This window comes from Ostrea edulis, chromosome 5, assembly GCF_947568905.1.
Source record: "Ostrea edulis chromosome 5, xbOstEdul1.1, whole genome shotgun sequence".
In the NCBI taxonomy this organism is placed as follows: Eukaryota; Metazoa; Mollusca; class Bivalvia; order Ostreida; family Ostreidae; genus Ostrea; species Ostrea edulis.
In genome coordinates this window covers 35,401,241-35,416,046 of record NC_079168.1, presented here as the reverse complement: position 1 = coordinate 35,416,046, position 14,806 = coordinate 35,401,241, and the positions used below count along the sequence as shown (strand labels likewise).

Sequence of the window (14,806 nt, the reverse complement as noted above, 5' to 3'; positions counted from 1 at the left end):
ATCTCCTAATCTCTACTGGTAAACGGTGATTTGTAGTACGAATTTTAAAAAATCCTGAATTTTGGAGATAACATAAAATTTTCAAAACCGAATTTTTGTTTTAAAATTCCGTGCACTTGTCGTTTTGAAGAATCATTTACATCACTGGACCACTTGTATAAATTGATCTTGTAATGTTTGTTTAATAACAGAAAATATCCATTTAACATTTATATTGTGACCTTGTTCGTGCCATATATTTGATACAAACCTGATATTCAAAGTTTTCTGTATACAATCCAACCAATCGATCACAGTGCAATTTAAAGATATATTTGTACAATACATAAATATTGTCAGGGCCTGAAAAAAGGACCACTATGAAATCATTCTACATACTCGGTATCGGTGAGAGGAATTCTAATGAGGCTGAAATTTTCACTGGTATTAACAATGGATGCCTCCGATGCTCTCTGTAATTGTGGTTTACTAGCTGTATTAGCTTGTGTCGATATTCTAATCCTGTTATAACTGAGATAGGTGACACACCACAGTGTAGACGTCTTCGTGTCTGAATGCGTGAAATATTACTTTTACGTTCAATGGAAAATTGCTGGAATACCGAGTGTGTCGAGCTTTTAAATTACATTTCACATTTTTATATAGGGGCACCTAATCGTAACAAAGTAATTTAAGGTAGCTCTACCCTCATGTGAATTATCAATTTCAACAGTTTCAAACTGCTACTTTATAATTATACATAAATTTATTAAGGATATCAAGGAAACCGTTGTACAAAGGACATACAAGAAAGATTTTGCAATTAAGACATCACATGGTGGTGGATCTACCTTAATTCATTCCTACAGATTTCATAAGATCATAAAGAGATACAAATGTTCATCGTCTTATAAATATTCAATTCGATTAAATCATAAAAAACCGAAAAAATAAACCACTAGATCTACATGTACCTGTTCTTCAGTTATCGAATTGTGACTACCGGAAGTGAGTCTAGCGCTTTAAATGGTGTGGCTATTCGGGAAACGAGACAAAATGGGAAAATATTGACAAGCGTTGCATCTATCAAAGTGCTAATGGTTTATGGGTCTAGTCTTTATTTGCATTAAAATTTAGTTCAACACATTTATTAGCGAGAAACACCAATTTAATGCGTTATTTTGGTTGAGAGCAAACACCCAAAGACAACAAATCAATGACAAAACTGCCTCTGAAATGTACCTTTTGCGACAATAATATCTCGACGGACCATATAAACTTCGATATATATCTAAAATCGTGCTTCACAAGTATGCTGTAAAATGTTTTGCCTTCATTGACTTTACTAATTCGTTTTTCATCATTTTCTTAGATCTATGCTAGATAGATAGCTACGGGTAGGTCTTGTAGACCTTTGACAACGATGTTTCTTTATCGCACCTACTATGTCCACCGTGATATGGAAATGGTCACATCCGAAAGAGGTGAAAATTTCATTTCTAACGCCGATCGCTTAGCGAAAGAGCAGGCGCTACATATGTTGTACGTACCGGGTATTTCAGGGAATCGGGTCTGTCACTGCCTTGGGTTGAATCTGGACATCCCTTACAAAGCTAGCGCTCTACTGACTGACCCAGCTAAAATGAAATGTACATTCTAATGTATGGAAAACATTTGATTTGTTAAAATGGGTTCTTTCAGGCAACATCTTAACAACCTTGTAGCGATAGATGTTGGCAAAATACTGTCTAACATACGTCAACATTTGTGCCACTTCACCTTAAGCTCTTAAAAAACTCTGAACAAATCTACACCGCATCCATCAGAGTAACTCTCCCATTATAACAACAGAACACCTTAAACCCGAACCTCCACACCAACATGTTGGCCGTTGAAAAGAGCATTCAACCGTACAGGGAAATATGGCACAGTAGTCCTTAGGTTTTAATTTTCAAATCTGTTAGCGTTTATGATCTTTGATGAGTTATCAGAAGTGTCGAAAACATAAAAAAAAATTGAGAAATAATCAAAACTTTCGTGAATGGTGAGTTTGGTGGTATTACTGTCCACGAATGTTCCTCAAATAAACCTACTATTTTGATCACTCCGCTGCATCAACAGATCACGTGGGATTCGCCACAACCAGTGCATAGGTCCTTTGGATATAATGCTATCAGAATAGAAAAAAAATAGAAACCTTTTGTTTCCATAGGCTCCGATTTCCGCATTAAACAAATACTGTACAAAAGGATTGAGTATCCTTGAGTTGGGTTGTACATGGTTTAAAAAGATTGACTGTATATTGTTTAACGTCCCTCTCGATAACTTTTTCACTCATATGGAAACGTCACCATTGACGGTGTAAAAAAAAAAAAAAGACAGTCACAAACGAAACAGGTGGAATATTAAAGAAGCAACTTTAAAAGTTGCATTTCTTTTCAACACATTGTTTGGATAGATGGTACCATCCAGGTCGATCTGTGGAAGACAACTCGCAGACGAAGAATACACAACTGAAGGTTAACACAACCCAGGTGTTCCTTATCAAAATGTTATGATTTGAAATACAAACAGGGGAAAATGGAGATGAATAGCATCTCTAACGAAGAAAGATCTGCCTTATGTAATCAAACAAAATGAAGCAAAGATAAAATATTAACAATGCGTCAAATAAACACTTGAAAACTACCAACGACAAGTGGAGGTAAATCATTGCTTTGAAATTTAGGCAATAGTATCTGTATATAGTCGATCTGTACATGTACATGAATATATCGACCCGTCGTTTCTGCTTGAGTAATTTATTATAGCTTTTGAAGTAATTTTCATAAGAACTAAAAATATTACGAAATCAATTTTACTAAGGGAGTGTCTCCTGTTCATAATGTATGGGCGTTTAGGAATGAACAGTAAGTTATTGATTTGATGCTTATTCTATATAACAGTGCAGAAATGTTCACGCAAATATGTCAAAGATTAAGCCGCCCTCACAGGTCTTTAATTGATAGATTACGAAGATTAAATATGAAAAACCCATTTCAAAGAAAACCCGTAAACTTACAACAGGTATTCACACTCCACTAGAATAACTTCCAAAGTATTAGCAATTACAATCCTTTTTATCGACGAATGTAACGAAACCAACGGAAATAGCATTTTTGTCGCCAACCGTTTGGAAATTAATAGAAACTGAAATAAGCTTAACCAAGTGCGTGCTAACAAGATTAATACATTTTTAGTAATACGGTGACTTTGATGTACATGAGCATTCATTTTGATTTATTCTATTCAAATCATTATTATGATTTACTTGTTACATTCCGATTTTAGTTTTCTATATATTCTTTTCAGTAGCGGATTCAGGGGGGGGGGGGGGGGGGGGAGCAGCCAGCCCGCGACCCCTAAAATTTTCAAATTTAAAGTAAATCGAGGTATCTTGTTTAGAAAAATGTACTAAACGATAAAAGAAGCAATTATTTCTTCCACTCCCGGAGAAATAAATGATAAAATCTTTTGATTTCTTTAATTAATTTATTGGGAGAGCTTACTTTTTTTTTTTTTAATCAAAAACCCTTAAAATTTGCGTCATTTTATTAATTTCACCGTTTTAAAAAGTACAAATGACTAAATACGAGACATATTTCAAGCCTTATAAAATCTGTAAAATCCAGGAGCTTCGTCCCCTGGGGGTATCAAGGCGACCCCCAGCCTCATAAAGTGGCGCCCCCCGAAAACGCAATTCCTGGATCCGTCCCCTGCATTTGGTTCCTACCTATGTAAGTAAAGCATCATGGATTTTGCCTCACATTTAATAATACATGTATATCATATACAGTGTACTGGTTGGTTGGTTGTGAATTGTTTAATGTCACACTCGAGAATATTTCACTCATATGGAGACGTCACCATTGCCGGTGAATGGCTGCAAATTGGGTCAATGCTTGGCACTTACGGCCTTTGAGCAGGGGGGGGGGGGGGGTCTTTATCGTGCCACACTTGCGGTGACACGGGGCCTCGGTTTTTGCGGTGTCATCCGAAGGACCGCCCAGTTTAGTTGCCTCTTATAAGCAAGGGTATTGAGGATCTATTCTAACCCGGATCCTCACGGGAACAGTGTACTGGTAATGTGTAATCCTAATACATATGTACATTCGTAAAGGAATGAAACTGTGTAAAGCTTAACCAACTATATATACATGATAGTGATGTAAAATTTACCAAAACATGATCTCGATTAACGAATACAGGATATTACTTTCTTTTTAAAGAACCGGTCATGGTGACCTACAAAAATTTTCCAAGGAAAAAAAATGGCACAAAAATATTTGGGAATGGAGAACTAATCTGGGATCTTCATGTGCTTAACTGTCCCCGGCTTAACCATAAAGGAGTACCAATATCAGGGAAATGCAGATGCAATTCAATTATGTACATAATGGAGCGATCCACTGCAATTTCTAATGTAATGAAAATGTCTTATTACGTCGGGAACGGCTTCTTCGATTAAAGCAGTGCTTGTCTATATGACTCATGTCTCTCTTGTTTGTCCCGTATAAATTTCTTGTCCGGAAATAGGGAAGATAGGAAATCAACCAGCGTAAAAACGAACCTTAATTTCATTCATATCATGTTATCGAAAAAGAGAAGACACTGCTCTTCAGGTATATTCCTGCTATTGTAGATAATTCAGTTTCTTATATTTAACTTGCATGTCCTGATCTCAGGATAAATCTGCAAATATATTTAATAAACCACTGATACCGCTAATCAGGGCTTCGAGCTGTTGAACGACCGCCAGCTTCGCAGACCCTTAAGTGGGATGAAAAGTAGCACATTTGCGTGTGAGCACATTTGAATTGCATATCAGCATACATATTTTTATCGGATCCTAGCGGAATTCTCGTATTTCACTTGTCAGTTACAATAATAATTTATACCCATGATACTCCCATCCAAATAACCCAAACTCCCCTCTGCAAATCAATTAATGGTATTCCGAAGGTTCAAGCGATATTCAAAATGAAAACAAATGATATCGTAGCATGCGTGCCAATAAAAGAGCTTTATTATTCTGATTTACCGACATGATTCATTATGCCTTGTTTTTATTTTCACTCTTTAAATCGCAGACTCGATTCCAATGCGATCTATCATTAATAGAATAATCCGAGAACTCTGGAGTAGCCCTATGTAAAAGAAACATTTTATAGAATTGCCATTCTGATCAATACGGTTGGATCGATATTCTATTCATATGCATGTGCACTTCTTTCCTAGATTTATCCAAATTAATCAACCGGTCCATATTCGCACAGGGTTTTAATACTTTCGCTAACACCGAATATTTTGAGAATCATTATTCCGTTGTAATCTAATATATTACATTTTCAATCATTTGGATAAAGGAAAAGGCAATTAAAATTGACAATTCTGGAAACTTTTAAGGAGCGACTACATCATGCGGCAAAAGATCTATACCATTTATTGATTGATCCTGTTCCTCGAATAGACATTTATCAAATGATATAGACCAGTTAGAAATAAATTAAAATTTATGAAAAAGAAAACCATATATATAAACACTAATATATATATATATATAACATCTGGTATATTTTCGTTGCAGTATACACTTAAACACGTGTTGAATTCCCTGTATATTGGAAAGCATCCTCAGCTCGACAGATACGGATACCTTATATTCTCCGAAATTAAAAATGAACTCACCTTTAACTGGTTAGAAAGCAATTGTGGTTTTGGTGAATCTCCTATCTCACACCTTATGTACATTTAAACATCGCAGGTGAGGAGACAAAATATATAAAAAAAGGAATTCTTCAATAAAGCATAAAAACGCCCGTTCAACGGATGGTGCTTTCCTTCAGTGTAAACTAAACACTATCCATCACATGGATTCACAAGAAGTGTGTGTTTGGTGTCCATAACATCCCTGTTGAGAAGAAATCAGAGCAGAGCAAAATGTATGGCCTACAGCAAGATACTCGATGTGTATTCAAGATAGCGGAAAGTAAAAAAAAAAAAAAAAAAGAAACCGCGTATTTCTAAGAATCTATTATTAACAATTACATATATCCGATCGGACGCTGCAAATCACTTCGCGTTAAATATGTCGAGGGAACAGAATCCTTCATGAGCATATCTACAGATATTTCATCAGAAACCGTTTTGAGCAAGGCTTCCCGATCTTTTGCCCGCCTTTGATTTTTCTCATGGGCTAGGAACTTACGATCAATTGATCGCTCAATTCGTCGTGTGATCAAATTTGGAAGTGTGTTTTTTGCTTGTAATTTAGAGTCGTGAATAAACACGCAGGGGGAAAATTAAAGCGAATTATCTACAGAGATCGAACAGGGAAGCATTCTTAGAGTAAAACGGATTCTTTGAAACAGGAGGGGCGAATTTATATATAGCTGCAGTAATTGCTGTACGTTTCATCACACGATCAACATCTCCCCAAAAAATTGTATGCCGCCATGATATACAACCATCGTGCATTCAAGAAAATTAAATTACAAACACTTTATGAAATAGGTATTGATGTGGCATGTTTTTCTAATTATACCAAAGCATAAATTAGACGCAATCTTCTGAAGAAAACCAGCAAGACGGAAAATCTTAATCAGGATTTCATTATATATTTATTTCCAGAATTGCAGATATTCAACCGGTCGCGGTGGCTTTAGTGGTTAGACTGTTTCCCTCGTGACCGAAAGGTCGTGGTTTGGAGTCCTGCTTGTTCCGTGGTCACGTTAAACCGAAAATGTAAAAAAGAAAAAGAACAAAACGCAGTGACTGCTCCTTCGAAAACGCTCGTTGGTTAGAAGTGAGAGTCGCGGATCTTTCGGATGAGACCTCCAGAGTCGCAGAAGGCGTTGACACGTTAAAGAATCGACAGTTACCGCCCTTAGCGCAATGCATAGGTGTTTTGTGGCACTTTAATTAAAGCTGGTGACATTTCAATATGAATGAAAAAATCTCGCACGTAAAATAAACAGTATTCAAGTCAAAGCAAGATCTGGGAATATCAAGTAATGTATTGCTCTCTTGGGTTGGGTTGATGTAGTTTGAGATTTCAAAAAGGCGTATGTCACCATTCAAACAACGTAATTTTTGCTGGGAAGTTCTCATCCACTCCTTTGACAGATAGTGAGTTGTTTATGTACATGCTCTTAGACTCGTGTACCGATACTATATTTTGAAGTCGTGACTGTCCTAAAGGACCTTGAATTTTTTTGTCACTGGTTCTATTCCCCGGAAATGAACTTTAAATATTGGTAAAAAAAAAAAAAACCAAACTCTTAAATTATTACAATCACCGACACATTCGAATACGTAGTTCATAAAACAAGAAGGCGTGTCATTATACTTCTCCAAGGACATGAAGAATCCTAGCTTAGAAACGTAGTAATATGCAATTGGAGTGTCGATTTAATAATAATAATACCATATTTATATAGCACCCTTTTCATACACTATGTGCGCTCAAAGGTGCTTTACAATGCATATATACCTTACAACAGAATGTTATACACATAATACATAGAAAATAAATAAAACATTAAAAGTTGTACCTATCCTGATTTTACATATAAAACATGAAAACACAAGATATCATAAATATGCTAGATAAGAATAAACATCAGTTTCAGGGCGTGTTAAAATAATAATAATAATGAAATACACACACGCACACACAGCATATATAATTTCTCAGGTATAATACATTAAAACATAGAATTCTTTTTTTTTAAATAAAACATCACAAAATGGTACTTGAAAGCTAAGACACAGTCTTTAGTTTTCACAGAATCTAACCTACACGAATGACTGAAATGATAGAAACTAGTCCTGGAAAACGTGATGGAAAATATGTGTTTTCAGTGACTTCTTGAATGCACACAGTGTTCTACAGTCCCTTACATGTTCTGGAAGGGCATTCCATAGTTTTGGAGCTATTGTTCTGAAACACCGATCCCCGTATGTTACGGCTCGACTTCCGATGTTTATAAAAATAAGAGGCCTATACGCCTTAAGTATCACTAGTGCTATGAAATCCTGTTCTGCATTTCTAAGCTAAATTCTAATATTTAGCAACAGTATAAAACAAGATGTGTTCTTAAAACTTAAATGTCCTCGAAAGTACCTGTACTGATGAAACGCTTTACACAATATATAACATTAACACAATATGACTAATTTGGACCTGCCCTAGAGTCAAAACCCTGGAGTTGCTGTATCAGCAAACTTAAAGAAGTCTTTCAAATGACAATAATCACTATTGTAATTTTGGCTCTACCCTGGAACCAAAACCGTTACCTCTGGGAGCATGAAATTTACAATTTTGATAAAGGTCGACCAACCCCATTTAAATATCTATTTAGTGAAAGGTGACGATAACGAATAGTGATCAATTTCATAACTCCTAAGGAATACAAAATGAAGAGTTGGGCAAACACGGACCCGTGGACATACCACGGGTGGGACCAGTTTCAATTTAGTATCAATAGCATTAAAGAAGATATTATTTAAATATTTCACACATAATATACTATATAATACTAAATATTGGTCCCACCCTGGGGTCAGAACCTCTACATCAGGCATTATAAAATACAATTCTTGTAAAGACCTTCCTACTCTATATCACTATTGGTTTTTCTTTATACACATGTTCGATTATAGAGAACATTTTTGAAAATTCTTCACTTTAGCAGTTTTGCCCCGTCCCTAAGGCCCCAGGGGTGCGGAGTCCTGAAATTTACAAATCATACCCCTTCCCACCCCTATCCAAAATATGCTTCATACCAAATTTGAAAGGAATTAGAATGGTAGTCATCAAGAAGTTAAAAATATTCTAATGGTCATACATTCAGTAACTGACTATTTTGGCCCCACCCTGATACCAAAACCCTACCCCTGGGATCATAAAATTTACAACTTTGGTAAATGACCTGTTCTTTCTAAATATCGATTTAGTTTCAATTTAGTATTAATAGCACTAAGGAAGATGTTATCCAAGTGTTTTACACATAAACACTATATACCAAGTTTGGCCCCGTCCTGGAGTCAGAACCTCTAACCCGGGGATCATGAAATTTACAATTTTGGTAGAGGCCTTTCTGTTCTACATCACTATGCATTTAGTTGTTGTTTTTACAGATGTGCGGTTGTAGAGAAGAATATTTTTGAAAATTGGTAAAGTTTTTGCCCCGCCCCTAATGCCTTTGGGGTGGAGGAGTCCTGGAATTAAAAAATTATACCCCCTCCTGTCCCAAATATGCTTCAAAACATATTTGAAAAGCGTGGGAATGGGCGAAGTTAAAAATGTTCAATTATTGACAGACAACTACAAACGACAACTAATTGTAATAGGTCACCTGGATTGACCTAAAAACCATTTTTCTTTATATTTCTGTAAATTGCAACATTAATGTTTGGTACACGGATCCAAAGGAAGAAATCTTGGATTTGTATCGCCATTTTGGTTTCTTCCTGATGCTACCATACAAATACATATGTAATTTTGGTTGTTGCCTTTTTTGTTTTACGTCCAGTCGAGAATTTTTCACTCATACATGTAGAATACATGTAGATACGTTACCAATTGTAGTTGAAGTACCACATGTACACCTACATGTATGTCTCTAAGTGTCGTAGCAGTGAGGGTTCTTTAACGTGGCCATGACACGAGCGGGGCTTGAACTCACGACCTTCCAGTTACGAAGCAATCACTATATATCTATAATAAATATAATAATCAACTCAACTAGTTTCATTCAGTGAACAAATTCTACTTTCATTGGGAATTCGAACATGAATGAAAGTAAAATGTGTGAATAAAACTAGTTGATTGATTGTATATTGTTTAACGTCCCTCTCGAGAATTGTTCACTCATATGGAGACGTAAACTGGTTGTGTGGAACATACATGTATATTGACATTCCAACACATAGAGACAAGATGAGGTTCAATAGTATCCTGCATTCTTGCGGCATGCAGCAACATGTGAATGAACCAACGCATGTCCGTGGTCATACACTGGATGTGATCATTACCAGAGATACTGACAAGATTGTTTTCATGGTGGAAGTGATCGATCCTGGTTAATCAGATGGTTCTGGTAATGTGTTGCGTGATCATTTCGCAGTAATCTTCGACGCATGCGCCTCCAAGCCTGCTCCTTTGAGGAAAACAGTTACTTACAGAAACTCAGATCCATTAATGTGGAGTCTTTCCGGAAGGACATTGAAGTGTCAAAAGTTCTGAAGGACTCTCTAAAATCTGTGGACATTGAAGAGCTAGTTACTACATACAACAGAGAACTTTCATTTCTTGTTGAAAAGCATGCTCCACAACGCACAAAAACAACAAGAGGTACTGTGAGCAATGCTCACTAAGAATGCCCCCCGCTTACCCCAATCTCCCAAAGGATGTTGGTAATAGGTATAAACTACCTCTTTTCTGAGTGTAAAAAACAAATGGCATGACAAACCGAACCATATTGCTACTTCGATGTCCAGTGCGCGTGACCTTTGACCCCAAAATCAATAGGGAACATCTTCATCCCATGGGTAGTCCATATGTATGATATGGTGACTGTAGGTGGAAAGGATAACGCTTTAGAGCCCGGAAACCATATTGCTACTTCGATGTCCAGTGTACTTGACCTTTGACCCCAAAATCAATAGGGAACATCTTCATCCCATGGGTAGTCCATATGTATGATATGGTGACTGTAGGTGGAAAGGATAACGCTTTAGAGCCCGGAAACCATATTGCTACTTCGATGTCCAGTGCGCGTGACCTTTGACCTTTTGACTCCAAAATCGATAGGGAACATCTTCATCCCATGGGTAGTCCATATGTATGATATGGTGACTGTAGGTGGAAAGGATAATGCTTTAGAGCCCGGAAACCATATTGCTACTTCGATGTCCAGTGCGCTTGACCTTTGACCTTTTGACCCCAAAATCAATAGGGAACATCTTCATCCCATGGGTAGTCCATATGTATGATATGGTGACGGTAGGAGGAAAGGATAATGCTTTAGAGTCCGGAAACCATTGCGTCTACAGACGGACGGACGGACAGACAGACGGACAACCCGATTCCAGTATACCCCCCCCCCCCCCCACAACTTGTTGCGGGGGGTATAATTATAATTAGACCTACCTGCTCCTGGTACACTGAAGAACTCCATGAGGCAAAACACCTGAGGCGTAAATTGGACCGCAAATGACAAAGGACAAGACTCACAATCGATCATGACATTTATAGAAATCAGTGTGGTAATGTGAACAAATTGCTCAAACAGGCTAGACTAAATTACTACACAGAAAAACTATCACCAGGTCAGCAAGACCCAAAGACTCTATTTAAAATTACAAAGTATTTGTTGGAAGGTCCCAGTGAGGTTGTACTACCATCTGGCAAAGCATCATGTGAGCTTGTCCAAGACTTCAGTGACTTTTTCATAAATAAAATAGAGTGTATAAGAGATAATATAAATTCAAAGTCTCAGCCTGAAATATGTACGTACAATCTCGAGGCAGACGTAGACACGACCATGACTCTCCTGGAGGAGTTCACCTCTGTTATAGAGGAGGAGGTACAGAGAATAATCAACCATTCACCTAATAAATCGTGTGAGCTAGACCCAATACCAACATGGCTTTTAAAATCTTGTTTGCAAGAACTTCTACCAATTCTGACAAACATTATAAACCTATCGCTTAAATTTGCAAGTGTACCAGCAGTATTCAAAAAAGCACATATAAGACCTCTTCTGAAAAAAGCAAATCTTGAACCAAATACTCTTAAGAACTATAGACCTGTGTCCAATTTGCCTTTTGTTTCAAATGTCCTGGAAAAGGTAGTGAACTCCCATATTGAAGACCATCTGACATTAAATAACCTTCATGAAGAACACCAGTCAGCATATAGGCAGTTCCATTCCACGGAATCTGCACTACTGAAGGTACAGACTAATATACTACAATCTTTAGACCAAAATGATGTCACTATACTTGTGATGCTGGATCTTTCCGCTGCATTTGACACTATCGAACACATTACCCTGTTGCACCGACTTGAACATCTGTTCGGAATAACAGGCAAATCACTAGGATGGATATCATCTTACCTCAGTGACCGTCACCAAACGGTCTGCATAGATGGTGCCAAGTCAAGGCCAGTGAAAATGAATTTCAGTGTGCCGCAAGGATCAGTGCTGGGTCCCAAATTTTATACAATGTACACAAAACCAATTGGTTCCATCTGTAGATATTATGGACTTGATCACCATTTTTACGCTGATGACTCTCAGCTTTATCTGTCTTTTAAACCTAGGGGCATAGCTACACAGGCAGATACATTACATCGTATTGAGGTTTGTCTATATGACATCGTGTTTTGAATGCATGGAAATATGTTGAAACTCAACACGGATAAGACTGAGGTCATTGTGTTTGCATCTGATCGTAATGCAAACCTCATTAGAAACATTTCAGTGACAGTAGGTGACTCACAAATTAATCCTTCAACCTGCGTTCGAAATCTTGGTGTCATGTTTGACTCCAAGATGGATATGGAGAAACAAGTGAACTCTGTCAGCAGATCTTGTTATGCACAGTTGCGGCAAATAGGCCACATCAGAAAATATTTAACAACAGAAGCCACTAAATCTCTTGTGAACTCCCGAGTTACATCAAGGTTAGATTACTGTAACGCTCTCCTGGTTGGTGTTCCAAAGAAAGTCCTGAGCAAGCTCCAACATATTCAGAACACTGCCTCACGTCTCATATCCAGGACCTCTCGTTACAACCATATGACTCCAATACTAAGAGAACTACACTGGTTACATGTGCAGTATAGGACACAATATAAGATACTTATACTTACAAAGCCTTACATGATGAATGTCCAACTTATATCAAACAATTACTAAAGGTATATAAGCCTACCCGAAATCTTAGGTCTATAAAACAATCAGTCACTTTAGTTATTCCAAAAAGTCGAACCGTAACATACGGGGATCGGTGTTTCAGAACAATAGCTCCAAAACTGTGGAATGCCCTTCCAGAACATGTAAGGGACTGTAGAACACTGTGTGCATTCAAGAAGTCACTGAAAACACATTTTTTTCATCAAGTTTTCCAGGACTAGTTTCTATCATTTCAGTCATTCGTGTAGGTTAGATTCTGTGAAAAACTGTGAAAACTTAAAGACTGTGTGTCTTAGCTTTCGAGTACCATTTTGAGATGTTTTATAAAAAAAAAAAGAAAAAGAAAAGGAATTGTATGTTTTAATGTATTATACCTGAGACATTATATGCTGTGTTTGCGTGTGTGTATTTCATTATTATTATTATACGCCCTGAAACTGATGTTTATCCTAATCTAGCAAATTTATGGTATCTTGTGTTTTCATGTTTTATATGTACAATGAGGATAGGTACAGCTTTTAACGTTTTATTTATTTTCTATGTATTATGCGTTTAACATTCTGTTGTAAGGTATATATGCATTGTAAAGCACCTTTGAGCGTACATAGTGTATGAAAAGGGTGCTATATAAATATGGTATTATGTCAATTTGACAACACTTTAGCAAAAGGATGTATTTTATCTTGTTCATTGTCTATTTTAACCATTGTATGCCATTGCCTTTACTAATCTAGAAAAGAATAGTACAAAACGTTTACATAAAATAAAACAAAAAGTCAATGCATATTTGTACTAGTACCGAAAATATGTAAAATTTCGTGCATTCCCGTGTTTCAGATTTGCTCTCCGACTTGTGTCGATATACCGTGCCTCCCCTCCACCTCTATTTTTAAAAAAATAGCATTCGGAGTAAATGATTGTTTTTCTTTAGTATTCGATCATCGTGTAATACCGCTGCGTTTTATGTTGTGAACACGATTCGGATCCATCTTCAATGTAACTTATTAAGTTTAGTAAGTTGATTAAGTGATGCTTTCACTGTTAGTCCCCGAGGGTCTCTACAGCCCAGTAGCTAAGTACTTCGTTACTAGCTTGAAAATACGGATGTATATTTAATTGCTGTTACAAAATTTAGAAATTCATTTCAAAATTAAGGATTATCTCCCTCATGCATAGCTCTTATCCTTGGACGAATTTGGCTCCACTTTTTTGGCACGCTGTTTTTGGCTATATTTAGCTCTAAAACTTCATAGTTATTTCGGATTTCAAAGATTTCGGTTGAGCATCACTGAAGAGACATTATTTGTCGAAATGCGCATCTGGTGCATCAAAATTGGTACCGTATAAGTTTTACATTTCAAACAGGAGTCTCAGGATCCACAATACTCCATTGAGTCACCTACCTCATACAGAGACGCGTGGTTTTGGTACACAGACCTCCAGATAATTTTTTACCACAAAGAGTATTTACCCCCTGATTTTCAAATCAATGAGTATTTTGCTTTTCAGAAAAGTCAAAAGAGTATTTTGTTAATTTCTGATTATATTTGCTGTTTGCCACTAATACAGAATTTTATCACTTAGTCTAAATATAATCAGATATTATATGACTGTGTGTCTGGCATTTTAAAATTTAATACCTCAACAATAAATTTCAAAATCCCAATGTTAATGAAGACTTTATGATTAAAAGAACTACAGAGAATTTTCACCCGTAAACATACAATCATTTATTGTACCACAGGGTCTTCTTATTCATTTTGTTCTCAATATATATATAATTTATATATAGCATATAAATTGAGAACAAAATGGATAAGAATCCCTGTGATTGTTTGTACAGTATTGAACAAATTTCATAA

The 14,806-nt window shown here is 36.6% G+C and overlaps 1 protein-coding gene across 3 annotated transcripts in view; it reads right to left on the bottom strand.

Moving 5' to 3' along the window:
* The window catches only part of LOC125652019 (potassium/sodium hyperpolarization-activated cyclic nucleotide-gated channel 3-like), a 100,922-nt gene extending 93,831 nt beyond the window's left edge, over window positions 1-7,091 (bottom strand). For all 3 annotated transcript variants that reach the window (XM_048880896.2, XM_056165915.1, XM_056165916.1), the window contains exon 1: window positions 5,707-7,091. In XM_048880896.2, the coding sequence (XP_048736853.1) occupies window positions 5,707-5,769 (63 nt within the window). In that variant the 5' untranslated portion in view covers window positions 5,770-7,091. The remainder of the gene's footprint in view (window positions 1-5,706) is intronic.
* Window positions 7,092-14,806: the final 7,715 nt, after the last annotated feature.